We start from the raw sequence: 14,835 nt of genomic DNA, 5'->3' as shown, positions 1-14,835 counted from the left end.
AGGTTTTTGCACAGCTCAGGAAGCTTCCTGCGCCAGGGTGTCTTGCACAGCACAGAGGTACAGGGCAGCGTCGGAGACCTTGACTTCCTCCAGTCGCAGGAGGCTGTATTTCCCCGTGGTGTTCAGCCATGTGGTGAATCGGCCACTCTCCCTGGGGCCAGCTGCTGCCTGATATGAGACCAGCTGGGGGGCTTGGCCTCTCCTCTGCTGGTACCAGAGCAAGGCATTAAAATTAGAGGTTTGATAGGTGCAGGTGGTCTGGAAGGTGCCCCTCTCCTGCACTGGGACTAGTGCCTCTTGCTGTGTGACGGTGGTCTGGCCCATGGCGTCTGGAAGAAAGCAAGAGTCAGGGACTGTGCAGGGAAAGGCTTCAGGATGCAAACCCCCCCCAGGGAAGAAGGCTCCCTCTCCCTTGCTCTGCAGCAAGGTAGTGAGTAGTGGTTTGGGGCAGGAGCTTGGCGTTTTTGGCTCAGTGTTGATCCCGCGCCGTGATAATCCCACCACCTCCTGCCAGGATGCCCCTGGAAGAGAGCTTTGCTGTGCCCCTGCTCCCAGCTCCGCGCTCTCCTGTCTTGCCAGGCCCTTGTGTGCCAGGGCCAGAACACCTGGAGTGCGGTGAGGGCTCCGGGGAGGTGCTACAAAAAGTTCCATCCTGCCCTCCCTCACGTGCCACCTCGCGTGTCTCCCCAGTAGTGGGAAATGAGGAAAAAGGAAGCCCTGGCTGTGTTGTCATGCATGGAAAAAAAGGGGGTGGCCAGGGCATGCTGCATTACATGTGCCAGCCAGGTGACAGACTGGGACACCCGAGTAATGTCAGTGGGATGAGAGCTTTCCAGCACCAGAGCTGCATCAGCTCTGGAAAATCCTGTATATCTGGGTTGCAAGGCAGTAATTTGGGGCTGCAGACAGCAGAGAGCTTCTGCAAGGACTCGTCTGCAAAACACCGGGCCCGGATGGATCAGAAAACAGAGGCAGGGAGACATGGATGGCTGGGGAGAGAAAAGCTGGAGAAGGCGGTCTTAGACGGTCCGGGGATGAGGGGTTCCTTTGCTGTCTTATCTTTTCTTGTCCAGCAGTAACAGCATCTTCAGAAAACAGGTGCAAAAACACCCATGCGATCTGCTATTTCCCAACATTTGTCCTGTTTTCCAGAGCAGATCCCTTCAGAGACCTGGTGAGGAGGTGAGGGTGTCCTGAGGAGAAAGAGGAACTATGGCAAGAGTAGAAGGCAGTGCTTACCGAGCGATTTCCCCAGGAGGGCAGCGAGGACCAGGTACCCGAGGTACATGCTGAGAGCGACCCTCCTGTTTGTGTGTGAGAGAGTCAGAAAAGCACCTCCCAGCCTTGAGAGAGCTGAGCTGCCGGAAATGACTCTGTGGGGGGAGCAAAGCAGGAAAGAAGGAAGAGAAACGGTTTGTTCTTATCATGCCTGAAACGTGCTGTCTGCAGTTCTCCCTCTTCTGGCAGCGACACCTCTTCTGGTGTTGCAGCTCCGGCAACAGCCTGCTGAATGTCTTCACGATGCAGGCAACCTGGAGGCTCTGGGTGCCCCATGGTAGGAAGGGGCTGCTCCTGGCCTGATGTCCCCGTGGAGTCCTCACCTCCCCAGACAGAAATGCACACCACTGCTTGGTCCTTTGGGGATTTCAGGGGTTTTCCCCACGGGGGTTTCTCGCCTTCCTCAGGGTCTGCAGCTCTCTGGAGATGGTGCTATTTCTTCTGGGCACAGATGTCGCCATCATTTCTACCACTCTACCCTTTCCTTCCTCTGCTGCCTGGGAACAACACCTCTGCCTGGAATCCCCAGAGATAATTGGGACCCTGCACTTCTGGGAGGGATGAGTAGTTCTGGGAGGCGAGTGAGGGGAAGCGCAGAGCTGCAGTGGGAGTGCCAGAGTGGACCTGGGAAGGCAAGTGTAGGCAAGCTAGAGAAGTTGGCAGTGTGGACTTGCGTTTGTGCAGACAGTGACCGCATGTCCTTGCTTAGGATGCAGTGGAGAGGAGAGCTTAGCGGTAGGGCTGAGATTTCTGTGGCAAGGACGTCTAGAGAGATGATGGCCTCGTGTCTAAAGCACGCCCACCATGCTTGGAGGTGCAATCATTGCTCTGTCCCAGGCTCCCTAGCAGCTGCCCAAGAGCTGAACACTCAAGGCCAGGGCCAGCATTCAGGTAGGAGCCTAACGGACAGCTCATGCAGGCTGCGAACAGTCAAAAGGACACGAAGGAGGCTGCTGAGGACCCCCATCTCTTTGTCCCTCCTAGAAATAGCAACCAGACAAGCCATCCCCCAGCAAGGGAGAAGTGTCCCTGGTGTCTCCTGTCCTCTAGCACCCAGCCAGACACAGGGGCCTGCACCTACCTCTGCAGGAGATGGAGAAGGGATCCTTGCACCTACCCATGCCCACCCTGGCCCTCCAGACTGTCTGGACGTAGGTAGGACCAGGCACAGACAGAAGTGCCTCGACCCAGGTGTCCAGCTCAATATCCCCACGGGGGGTTTTCTTTCCCTCCTCTCCCTCGCAGAGGAGGCTCCTCAAGGGAAACGTCTCTGTGAAGGGCACTTGCTGCAGGAGCTCCTCACACAGAGACGGAAACACTCCCTCCCACTGGCAGGGGGAAGAGATCCCAAGCGGAGCCCTGTTTTTTGCAGAGAGTCTCTCTCTTCACTTGCCCGCATACACAGCCTCCCACTGCTTGTGCCACCCTGTCTCAGGCCCTCACTACCTAGGCAAGCACAAGGGCTACCCACTCTTAATCTCTTCCCATGAATGCCTCCAACAAGGATCCTTCATCAGTTCTCACGCGGGGCCTTTTGCTAAAACGGTAAGCAGGAGCTGCAGAAGGCAGGGTTTCAGCACAGCCACTCTCATTCACAGCCCTCCTCTCCTACGGACTTCAGCTGAGGCCTGTTCAGCTGAGGCCACGGAGGGGTGGTGAGCTGTGCTCTGCTCTCCCAAGCCTGTAAACCTGCCAGCAGTTCCCTGATAGGCGGTTACAAAGGCCAGCTGACACAGGGGAGAGGGCTGAACCTCTTCTCTCTGCCTCTGAGGCTCATGAAATGTGAGCTGCTGGAGGCGCAGGGAGTTTCCCAGGGGCAGCCGGTGCCCGGGACTCTCCTCTCAGAGGAGGAGGCTGCCCAGACGCTGTGCCCATGCCCCTGCCCCCGCCCCTGCCCCACAGGCCCGGCCAAGGCAGAGGCAGCACCGGGGACTGGCGGGGGCAGGGAGCGAAATGCGGGTGGGGGAGCGGGAGCCGTGGGGAGGCGGCGAGAGGGACAAAGGGGCCGGCAGGAGCGGGAGAGCCCCTAGCGGAGCGGGAGCGACGTGGGGAGTCGCCACTCACCCACGGCCGGGCCGAGCTGAGACAGCGGCAGGGCCGAGGCAGGCCCTGTGGCCACGTCCCGGCATTGCTCGCCCCTCTCTGCCCGTGCCCCGGAAAGGCCGAGGCATAGCTGGGCTGGGCTGGGGCAGGCCGCGGGAGGGTCGGCGAGGGGCAGGGAGCCCGTCCTGCAGGCTGGTGGACGGGCTGGGACCTTCCTGGTGGTGGCGAGAAAGGCCCTGCATCCCTGGGTCCCGAGACCTGGCTCCAGGGCTGCGAGGCCGGGTCGGGCTGCAGGGCACTTTGGCCGGGGCGACGGGGCCGGGCGCTGCTAGCGGCGGGGGAGGCAGGGGCTCCCAGCACTCAGGCCGCTCCTGCGGCAGCTGTGCCCGGGCAGCAGCTCGGCCCGGTGGGCTTGCCGGCGCCCTATTTCCCCGGGGGAGCCAGCGGGGCAGCGCATGAGTGGGCGGCACCGCCGCTCCCGGGCCAGGCGGGGACGCACAGGCAGCGGCTCCGGCACCGTGACCACTACACCAACGGCTCCGCCCCTCGTGGTCGAGCGGCACTTCCCTCTGCCCGCCCGTGCCTCCGGCCCAGCGCCCTCCGGCTCCTCTGCTCCTGGCTCCAGCGCCCCCCGCCCCCCGCACAACGTGCTGCCCCGCTCCCGGCCGCAGCGCTGTCCACTGTGCCGAGAGCAGACAGGGTCCCGGGCACGCACAGCGTCCCGCCGCTTCGCCGCAGCGGGGCGGGGCGCGGCGGGCCAGGTTGGGGTTCGTGCACAGCGACAGCGGCGGCTGCCAGGCTCTCGCCGCGTCTCCCAGGGCGCACTAATACAGCGTGGCGTCCTGCCGCTGCGCCCGGGCGAGGCGCAGGGCGCCACAGAGGCGCTCGGCGGCCGTGAGCGCGGGGCCCGCCTCTGACACCCGTTGCTATCAGCTGCGGCCATCGGTGCGGGCCCTGCCGCGACCAGGAGGAAGTTTGGCGCCCCTGCCCGTTGGCGTGTGAGCAGGCGGGGATGGTGCGGGTGCCGGCGGCCTCGCTGGCCTCTGCCAACGGCTCCTGCTGCACCGGGGCTCCCTGCTGCCGTGGCCCCTGCCGAGAGAGAGAGAGAGAGGGGAGAAGAAAGTCACGTCGGCAAGCGCTTTCCTGCCCACAAAGGAGGGGTGCGGGGGGTGGGCTGAAAGGAAGGCTGAAGAGAGGAAGGCTCGCAACGAGGAAGGGCTGTAGTGGGGCGGGCACAGCTGCCTCGGTAGGTGCAGGCAGCGCGGAGGAGCAAGGGAGACGTGAGAGCTGGCTGCTCGACAGCACGGCCGGGGAGAGGAGGTGTGCGAAGGAGCCGTTGGGCCAGAGGCGAGAGTGGGGCAGGGGGAGGGGGAGCCGGCCGTCCTGGAGCTTCTTAGCCTAGAAGGTAGAAATATATAAGTTTTACAGGGCAGCAGATACAGTACCAACTGCAACACTGATGAATAAATGCAGGACAATTTGCTTTTGAAGGAATGTTTCCTGCAGAAGAAACAAGGAGTTTCCAGGCCCAAGCAACGCTCTGGACAGCCCTGGGGCTTTCCTGGCATAAGGCAGGATTTGGGGCCTATGCTGGGGCAGAGCAGCTGCACCAGAGCAGCTGGTGCTTTGCAGCAAAGGCAAAGTGCGTTTGTATGTCCTGGGCTGCCTTGCAATGCTGCAAACACTGGGTGCCATGCGAGCCTCGGTTGATCCTGTTTTTTTGCCTGGCCCATTTCTCTTGCTTGCCTTTGGCCCCACAAATAAAAGATGCCCACACATGGTAAAGAAAGCAAGCTGCTTCTCTGGGGAGAGCGTAACAGTGAGGTGAACTTGCAGCACAAGGCCAGGGAGGGCTGTGCTGGACCGGGGAAAGCTAGTGTCCAGGTAGGGGAAGATTCTAGGAGTGCCTCGGGCTGTGCACCACACTCAGGGGTGCTCCGTGTGTAGAGTACGGAGCATTTGGGAGCGTGCTAAAAATAGAGCCATGCCCTGCAGGAGGCCCCCACCTCTGCTATGGTCTCCAAGAGCAGAGCAGAGCAGAGATCAAGGCCACAGAGCAAACGGATTAGCTGGAAACTGCTGGTCAGGTGGTCCGCAGACACCTCTGAAATACCCGCCTGCCCTCCACACAGGGACACGGAGCCCCCACCCTGCTCCTGCCTCTGCCCCTGTCCCTGCCTTGCAGCTGACCGTGACCCTACCCCTGCCCTGCTCTGGCCTTCTGCCCTGCTCAGCAAGGCCGGGGCAGGCAGCAACAGGGAGTCCCCCATGAAGCGGCCCTGCCTGCCCCAGGGTCAGCCTTGCAGCATGAAGAGCATCTCCCCCAGCACCGTCTCCACCACCTGGGCTGGGAGACCATAACCACGCCCACACGGCCATGGCCCAAAGCAGGCCCAAAGCACTGAGCCAGTGGGGCCACCTCAGGCACAGCGCCATGGCCTGGGCAAGCCCCCGGGGACCCAGGCTGTCCAGTAGCGCTGCTCCTGACTGATATCCCCACCCCAGGAATGCCTGGAGGACCCTGCAGAGGCAGACAGAGCACGGTCAAGCCCGGCCAATGGGCGGGGCGAGAAGGGCTGAGGGTGCCAAAAACAAAGCAGGGATCCTGCCCTGCCTGGGATCTTATGGCCATGCCACAGCACAGGGTCACCTGGGACAAGCATACAGCAAGCAACAGCTCTCTGCATGTGACCCAGCAGTTTCCTGGGAATAGAGAGAAGCCTCCACGCTCTGCATGTCCTCACCTGGAGAGAGGGAGAAGATGCCACAGCTGCAGGCACCGAGAAGGCTGTTGTTCTGGGTGTTCTCCAGGACTGGCCTCACTTTGCTGCCGGGAGGCAGAGGCTCTCATTGCACACAGGGCTGGAAGCGCTACTCTGAAACCCGCCAGTGTGGATGTGTCTATTGAGGCGGTAGGGCCAGCAGTGGCCCTGCTGCTGGTCATGGAGCCCTATGGAGAGGTTCCTCCTCTGCCAGGAATATATAGGCTCAGGACAGAGCGGACAGTCTAGGCCAGTGTGGCGTGACACCTTCTCCTCTTCCTGCCTCCCCTCCTGAGCAAATATCTGGGAGAGTGGGAAGCCCCACAGTCAGGCTGAGAGCAGGGCATGGCAGAGGCCCTTCAGGCAACACCGTCCCACTGCTCCCAGGGTGCCGAGCGCCTCCAAGCCTGGACAACTGCAGGTGGGATTGGGCTACGAGGAGGCCATAACCAAGGCAGTTGATGGGGAAGGTAGCTCCTTGCAGTGATGGAAAGCATGCAGAGATGTATAGGCACAAGCCAACAGGCACTCAAAGACACATGCATGCACGCACATGCATAAGAACCCATAGGCCTGCATGCAGTCCATCACACCTTCTAGTACACAAACACAGTCCCACAAACACTAGTGCATAAGATCACATGGCAGGGGAGGGAGGGAATGCCAAGAGGACCTCCCAGAGGAGGAACTGAGGAAAGAGGACTGGAGTGCTGTGTGCAGGACAAGGCCCCAGACAAGCTGACAGCACTCTTTGACGACTCTGAGGGACTGCCTGCCCCAGAGAGAGGAGGAAGACCAACAGGTCGGCAGATTTCTCCTGAGAGCTGCATTAGGAAGAAGAGACATGAAACCCAGCAGTGCAGCTCGCCTGCCTGCGCAGGTGAGCATTAGTGGCCACTGGAGGGAGCTGGGAGGGAGGAGGAGAGAAGGATGTGTCACGTCCTCACACACAGGAGGCCTTGGGCATCCATCCAGGGACTGCAGGGTGAGGAGCAACTGCACCCCTTCCTGAGAATGGGACTACAAACAAGGCCACGGGAGTGTCCCAGGGTGCGACATTCCCAGGGAGAGGAATGTCACAGCCCTTTTCTGCTCCTCGCCCTGTCAAAATCTCCCTGCCCTACAAGGACTGCTGAAAGGAGGGTGCTTGTCAGCCCCTACAGGAGGCACCAGTGGCAGGGACTATTGTTCAGTCAGAGCCCTGACTGAATGAGCCCTGATGATCCGGCACTCCTGGTTTCAGCCTCTAGAAAGGTCTGGGTGAATAAGTCTCTGCTGCAAGAGCTGCTTTCACGCTAATGCCCTCCTGTGGTCAGCCTGCACTGAGGTGGAGTGGGGTGGTGGGCGGCGAAGGCTGTCCCAGGGGCTGTCAAGCACACCAGGAAGCCTTGGTCCATGTCCTTTGCTCCTCCCCACCTCAAGGATTTTCCCCTTTCCAGGGGCCAGGGCTCCAAGTCCCAGGGAAGAAGATTTGTGCTGGCACCCTTATGTTCTCAAGACGTGCATCCTGCCCTTGATTTGGGAAGAAGCCCTGTGCAGCGAGGGAAGAAGTTTTGGGCGCGGGACTGCAAGACTCAAGGGAGTCTCCTACCAGTTCCTTCCGGTCCTTGGTGCTGTACAGACAAGACACATCAGAGCAGCCCACATGCTCTCTCTACAGCTCACAGCAAGCATAGTCCCATCCTGGGGTGTAGGGGGACAACAGAGGCTCTTTCACCAGCTGCTTCTTCCTGTGAGGCCATTGACACCAGTCCCTTTCAGAACGAGGATCTTGGCCTGCAGATCCCTGGGTATGGAGGGAAAAGAGCGGTACCAAGGGAGAGCTGAGGGCTCCTGCCTCAGAGCTTGGCCTGGCCTAGAGGCACCCCTGCCCCCTTTCCCGCCCCAGGTTTTTGCACAGCTCAGGAAGCTTCCTGCGCCAGGGTGTCTTGCACAGCACAGAGGTACAGGGCAGCGTCGGAGACCTTGACTTCCTCCAGTCGCAGGAGGCTGTATTTCCCTGTGGTGTTCAGCCATGTGGTGAATCGGCCACTCTCCCTGGGGCCAGCTGCTGCCTGATTTGAGACCAGCTGGGGGGCTTGGCCTCTCCTCTGCTGGTACCAGAGCAAGTTATTAAAATAAGAGGTCTGATAGGTGCAGGTGGTCTGGAAGGTGCCCCTCTCCTGCACTGGGACTGGTCCCTCTTGCTGGGTGACAGTGGTCTGGCCCATGGCACCTGGAAGAAAGTGAGAGTCAGGGACTGTGCAGGGAAAAGGCTTCAGGATGCAAACCATGACAGGAGGGAAAAGCCTCAGCGGGGAAGGCTCCCTCTCCCTTGCTCTGCAGCAGGAGCCTCAGGGCTGGGCACAGCAAGGTGGTGAGTGGTTTGGGGCAGCAGCGCAGAGTTCTTGGCTCCGTGTGGATCCCGCAGCATGATTATCCCCTCACCTCCTGCCAGGATGCTCCTGGAGGAGAGCTCTGCTGTGCCCCTGCTGCCTGCTCTTCTGCTGTCCAGAGTCCCAGGGAACGTCCTGCCATGCCTGGCCTTTACGTGCTGGCACCAGGACACCTTCAGTGTGGTGAGAGGCCCACACAGGGTGCTGTGAGAAAGTTACATCCTCCTTCCAAAATCCTGCCATCTCAGATGGTTCCTGTGTCCCGGAGTGCATGGTAAACCAAAGCTCGAGGGAGGCAAAAGGAAGCCCCGGCAGTGCCGACGTGCAGGAGGAAATGAGTGGTCCGGGCAGGCTGCGCTACTTGTGCCAGCCAGGAGAGAGACTGCGACAAGCTAATAACGTCATGCCTGGGCCTGCAGCAGCCTTCATAAGATCAGGTTTTTTGCGTTGCAAAGAGAGAAATTTGGGACTGCAGGACAACTAAGAGACCCACGGCAAGACAGTTGTGAAACATTGGTCCCAGATGGGTCAGAAGAGAGAAGCAGACAGAGGTGGATGGTTGGCGAAAGGAAATTGGGAGCCGGTGGTTCACAGGGATCAGGACAGGTTTCTCCTCTCTCGGTCTTCCCTTTTCTTCTCCAACAGTAACAGTGCCCTGAGACTATTTGTGGGAAAGCACACACGAGCCAACACCTCCCAGCATTTTCCCACTATACAAGACCATCTCCCTGCAGAGACATAGAGCCAGGAAGGGGCTAGGGTTTCCCATAGACAAGAGGAATTATGCCTCAAGTAAAAGTCAGTGCTTACCCAGTGGTTGCCACAGGAAAGCAGCGAGGACGAGGTACCCGAGGTGCATGCTGAGCCCGACCCTCCGGTTTGTGTGTGAGAGAGTCAAAAAACCACCTCCCAGCCTTGAGGGAGCAGAACTGCCGGAAATGACACCACTAAGGGAGCAAAGAAGGAAGCACGTTTTCTTTCACCGCGCCTGAAAAGCCCCTGCTGTGGCTTTCTCTCCTCCACCATTGTCTTTGCCTCCCCAGCTACAAATGCTTGCTCTTCTGCACACTACTGCTTGGCCCTTTGGGGGTGCAGGGCAGTTGCCTCACTGGGGTTTCACATCTTCCTCCGTGGTCTCTGCTTCTCTCTGGATAGTGGTATTTCTTCTACGAGCAGGCTTCCCCACTGTTGCTACCGCTTCTCCCCATTCCTTCCTGTGCTGCCCAGGAACCACAGCTCTCTGCAGAATCTCTAGCAGGCTGAATGGGAAGCGCTGCTCCGACCTACGCCTGGGAGTCTGACTGTGTGCTGTGCAGGGGGGATAGCCTGCAACCCCCGAGAGGAACCAGACTCCAGTAGGGGCTGTAGGACTGCCACAAGTCCCGACGTGACAAAATCATCTTATTGCATGGGTGAAGGGCTGAACAGTGAGCAGAGACCAGGATGCGGGATTAACAGTGTGTTGTCCCCAGCCCTACCCCAACCCCCGCACCCCCACCCCCACCAGGGAGCACATGGAGCACTCAGCAGGGTGCTGCAATGTGAGGGAGTGAATGGGGCAGCCCTGTGCCCTGGAGCAGGAAGTGGATGGGAAGGGGTGTGGGCAGGAGGGACCCCAACCTTTTCAGAACCGCTGTATGCACTAGTCACAGCAGAGATAACAATTTCTGCTCATTCTGCTTAAGTCTACATGGGGCTATGTTTTCAAAGGAAGGACAGTAATAATTCTAATAACGACTGCCTGCATTCCCCCCAAGAAGAGAGGCACTAAAGCCAGCAGGATCTCTTGGAAAAAGCACTAGGTACAGAGGGGCAAAGTAGTTCCCAGAAATGGGGTGACCAGCTGTTTTCTGGTGGGCAGAGAAACCCACACCGACTCTGGGACGCAAGACCTTCCCCCAGCTGAGGGCTGGTGTCTCCCCTGGCCTGGAGGAGAGACATGAAAAGGAGTGGGACTGCTCAGAGGCAGGGGCTGGCAGCGGGTGGAACAGGGAATCTTGTCCAGCGTCTGGCTGATGGGTCTTGCTCACATCCTGCGGGGTTAGCTGATTCCCACATGCAGGGCTAGGGAGGGATATTCTTTCCGTGTGCCTCTTTGGCCAGGGGGCAAAACCACAAGAGCAGTTGTGCCTCCTACCAAGAGCCCGCTTCCCCAACTGGGGCCATGAGCGGAGACAGCGGGAGGAGGAACAGGGAGAGAAGCAGGTAGGATACCTCTCCTACGGACTTGCTCCAGTGGTCCAGCTAGTTTGAGCACAGGATTTTGTGAGCTTGGTTTGGCTTGTGTATGCTGCAGTCTTCAATGGGTCTGCCTCCAGTCCTGTCTCCCCTGGAACCCATGTCTGATTTATTGGAACCTTTTCCTCATCCAAGGCCCTGGTTCTAGAAACAGCTCTAAAAGTCACACCAGCGCGTGCCTCTCGACATTTTCCCCTGCCACACAGGCTTGGCAGGCAGAGACCAAACCTCACCACAACCCCCGGGTGCTGTTGCTGGGCAGGCTTCAGCTCAGGGCTTCTTGCAAACAGTGGCAGGGAGGGATCCACTCCCCAGAGCAGCCCACAAGCCTTTCTGGGCAATGCTGCATGGCGTACACACCAGGGTGGGCTCAGCGCACAAAAATAGACAGCACTGTCCTGGAGCTCGGCATCCTGCACATGCAGAAGCACCGGGGAGCTCTCAGCAGACAGCGCAGAGGAGAACCTCCCTGAATCCACATGAGGTTTGGAATTGTCCACACGCAGCAGCATCTGAGGGGCCTGGGTCAGGAACCGCTGGTACCAGAAGACGTAGGGATAACGGCTGCTGGTGGAGAAATTGCAGCGCAGTGTTGCACTGTGTCCTGCCTGGACGGTCGTTTCTGGTGGGAACTGGAACACAGAGTCCTTTTGTGCATGACCTGTGAAGCCAGGAAGGCATTTTGGCTCTGCTTATCCGTGTGGCCATTTATTGACTACTTCATCAGCTCTCTTGCTATCCCCGTTCTCCATCTGACCTCTCATATCATGCAAAATGCTGAGCTGTGCATCTCTGCATGCTTCATCTTGCAGGCTCTGGTCACTCCTCACCTCACACCCTAGACGATCCTACTTTCCAGCAGTATCCTGCGGGCTTTGAGTCCATCAGTTGTCTTCCTGTCAGTCCCTGAGCTGTATTAACTGTTGGTCTCGCCTTCAGCAAGACAAGCGATGAACTGTTCCTCCCCTGCCTCTGATCGTAACTGCTTACGGTAACGTTTTCGCCAAACTACACACCACATAATCCGTCCTTGACCTGTCCTTGTACAGCATTTGAGTTTCTTGCACTGAGTTAACCTTCTCTATATGTCCTTCCGGGATTACACCCAACCCTACACAGATCTGTAGCATTTTACCCAATACATCTAGGAGAAAAGATCCTATAGGCAGTATTGGGCTAGCATCTAGCATCTCTCTCCTTCCAATTGCAGATGCATTAACAGTGCGCGCAAGAATGCAACTTTCTACAACACTAAAGCGTAGTCTTAGTCCTCCTTTGATGCCCATTCCACCTGGCATAGTGCAGGTTATTAGCGATGTCCCATCTGCAACCCCCGCCTCCCTACAGAAACACTGCCAGTTACCTGGAGGGTCAGGACTCACATCCCCCGCTTCCACCCCCGACAGCACAAACTCTTGCCCTGCTCCTCCCCAGCCTGCAAGTTGTGTCTCACCAAAGTCTGCCAGTCCCACCAGGGCTGCCAGGAAAATCAGGGCCATGTCAAGCTCTCCTCTTCACGGGGTGACCAGGGACCTTCCAGAATGAGCGAGCTGAAGCTTGCGGGTTCCTGCCTTCTCCTCCCTCTGCCAGCTCAAAGCAGCCTCCAAACCTCAGCCCAGAGGGTGGAGCAAAGCTCCCTCACTGCTGCTTCAGATAGGCTTCCTTGAGGCCCACACCTCTACCACAAGACGGCTCTCTGGAGAGATCTTGGGCTAGTGCTGAAAGCGCTCAGCAAAGGAATCCAACTGCAGGAATCCTTGCTGGGCCCCAGGCTCCCTAAATCCAGGGCCATGCCTTTTCAGCGCCGGAGGTTTGGTACTTGTACGGTTAAGCCACGTGCGCAGTTTACTTCCTCTGAAGTCCAGGCCGTGTTGCCAAAGGGACTGTAGGACCATAATGGACGGTTAAGGTAGGCTGTGGCCAGGCAAGAGGGACACAGAGGAGGCTCCTGCGGCCTTCCTTCTCTTTTGGCCCTCCTGAAGATCGCAACCTGCCCCACCATCATACAGCAAGGGACAAGCACCCCAATGATCTTCTCCTGCCATCCGGCACCCAGGCAGACCGAGGCACCCCCAGCCAGTTCTGGAAAGGACAGGAAAAGCAACCCTTGCGTGCCCCCGTGTCCACCCTGTCCCAAGGGAGAGTCTGGGTGGAGACAGGACCATGCACAGGCAAAAGCGCCTGGACTCAGCTGTCCGACACTCTGTCCCCAGGGCGTTTTTCTCTTCCTTCTCCCTTGGCCACAGAGGCGGCTGGCTCCTCAAGAGAAATGTCTCTGAAAAGAGCACTTGCTGCAGTGTTGTAGAAAAACTCTACTTGCAGCAATTTAGTTCAAACAGCCTTTATTCACACACGCGCGCGCACACACGCTGGCAGCTGCAAGGGAAGCATGTCCAGTGCACAGCTCAGACAGAGGACCGCCTGATTAGCATAAGTAGATGACTTCTATGCCTTTCTTCAGGGTGGTATGGTCACTATCTGACACTCTCTGACTGGCGACACATATAAAGTAAAGAACAGAGAGAATGGATTCTTCTACTAGAAAACTCCACAGCTTCTAGTCAGTTCTACCCAGTTTGAATTCCTGGCGAGCCAGGCAGGAGTGAAGGAGTTGATGCAAATTTGCGGAGTTCTTCTTTGTTCTACCTTAATACGGCAGTGATTAGGAAAACGGAGTCAGTCTTGCCACTATTGACTCTCTGTTACTTCCATAGCAGAAGTCACCCATGCAGGGACAGACACACTCCCTGAATCCGGTAGGGGGAGGACACCCCAGTATAACCTTCTCTTTTACAAACGATGCCTCTCTATCCAGAGCACAACTCCCAGAGGCGGCAGACAGACACAGCAGTTTGTGCAGCAGTTTGCGCAGAAGGCAAGAAGGCACCTTCGTTTCTCCTGGCAGTGTGTGCTTCCTCAGGTACGGTCAGGACACGCTGCAGAGCACGTTCCCCAGTGGTGGTTGGAGTTGCTACGTCACCTGTGTGTGAAGCTTCAACCCAGACAGACCCTCTGACAGCAGATGCAGCTCTTCAGCTGTCAAGCTGCAGGGAGTGCCTAGGGCCTCTCCGTGAGGCCTGGACTGACAGTCAGCTCTCCTGCAAGAAGGTGTGCTGCGGTTGATCAGTGGTATCGCCAGGTAAAGGAGTTACGGGAGGAAGTCAGTAGGCTGCGTAGCATCCAAGAAGGTGAGCAAGAGATAGAGAGGGTATTCTCGGAGACCGTGCAGCTCCAGGAGTCCCCACTCCCTACTGCAGCGGAGTTGCCAGAGGGCTCTGTACCGTGTGAAATGGTACCTCATAACACTGTTGAAGAAGGCTGGAAACTGGTCACTTCTCGTAGAAGGAGAAAGGCTCTCGCTCCTCCTCAAGACTTTGTTCCTTTGAGGAACAAGTTTAGCACCCTGCAGGCTGAGGAGGAGCTGGGCATTTCTTCAAGGGAAGCTACTGGCCTGACAGACCCCGTGCCAAGTGGGAACACCCGGAAGAAGCGGCGAGTGATTGTTGTGGGTGACTGCCTGCTGCAGGGGACAGAGGCACCTATCTGCCGACCTGACCTCTTGTCTGGAGAGGTTTGCTGCCTGCAATTCGGGGGCTCGAATAAGAGATGTCATGGAAAGAGTGCCAAGGCTTGTCCATGCAGCAGACTACTACCCTCTGCTGCTCTCCCATGTGGGCACTAACGACACCAAGGGCAAATTGGATACCATCAAACAGGATTTCCGAGCTCTGAGGACGGTGGTCAAGGGTCTGGGAGCCCAGGTCACTTTCTCCTCAGTCCTGCCTGTGAGGGGGAAGGACGGGAGGAGGAGTAGACGGGTTTTCCAGGTTGGGCAGCCTGGTAAGGAGGGCTTTAAACTAGGAAAGATGGGGGAAGGGCAGTGTTATAGAGACAGGGTAGTCAGTAAAACGCTGCTCAAGCCAGGATGCCTCCAGCAGGTGCATGCAGCCAGGGGAGTCAGCACAGGACATGCCTATGGAGGATCCTCTTGCACCTCTCCTGAGAAATCTGCATGCTCAGTTGCCTCTCTGAAATGCCTGTACACCAATGCACGCAGCATGGGGAATAAGCTGGAAGAATTAGAGATGTGTGTGCGGTCGCAGGGCCATGATCTTGTTGCAGTTGCAGAGACATGGTGG

At 58.1% G+C, this 14,835-nt stretch overlaps 1 gene segment (V, D, J or C); it reads right to left on the bottom strand.

The window, feature by feature from the left end:
• LOC138062197 (T cell receptor alpha variable 1-2-like) lies at window positions 1-7,988 on the bottom strand. The segment is given in 3 exon segments: window positions 1-329; window positions 1,240-4,410; window positions 6,066-7,988. Coding segments are annotated over 2 exon segments (363 nt in total).
• Between the last annotated feature and the right edge of the window lie 6,847 nt (window positions 7,989-14,835).

This window comes from Struthio camelus, chromosome 25 (assembly GCF_040807025.1).
Source record: "Struthio camelus isolate bStrCam1 chromosome 25, bStrCam1.hap1, whole genome shotgun sequence".
Taxonomy (NCBI): Eukaryota; Metazoa; Chordata; class Aves; order Struthioniformes; family Struthionidae; genus Struthio; species Struthio camelus.
The sequence above is the reverse complement of the archived record's forward strand: the minus strand, read 5'-3'. Positions and strand labels throughout refer to the sequence as shown.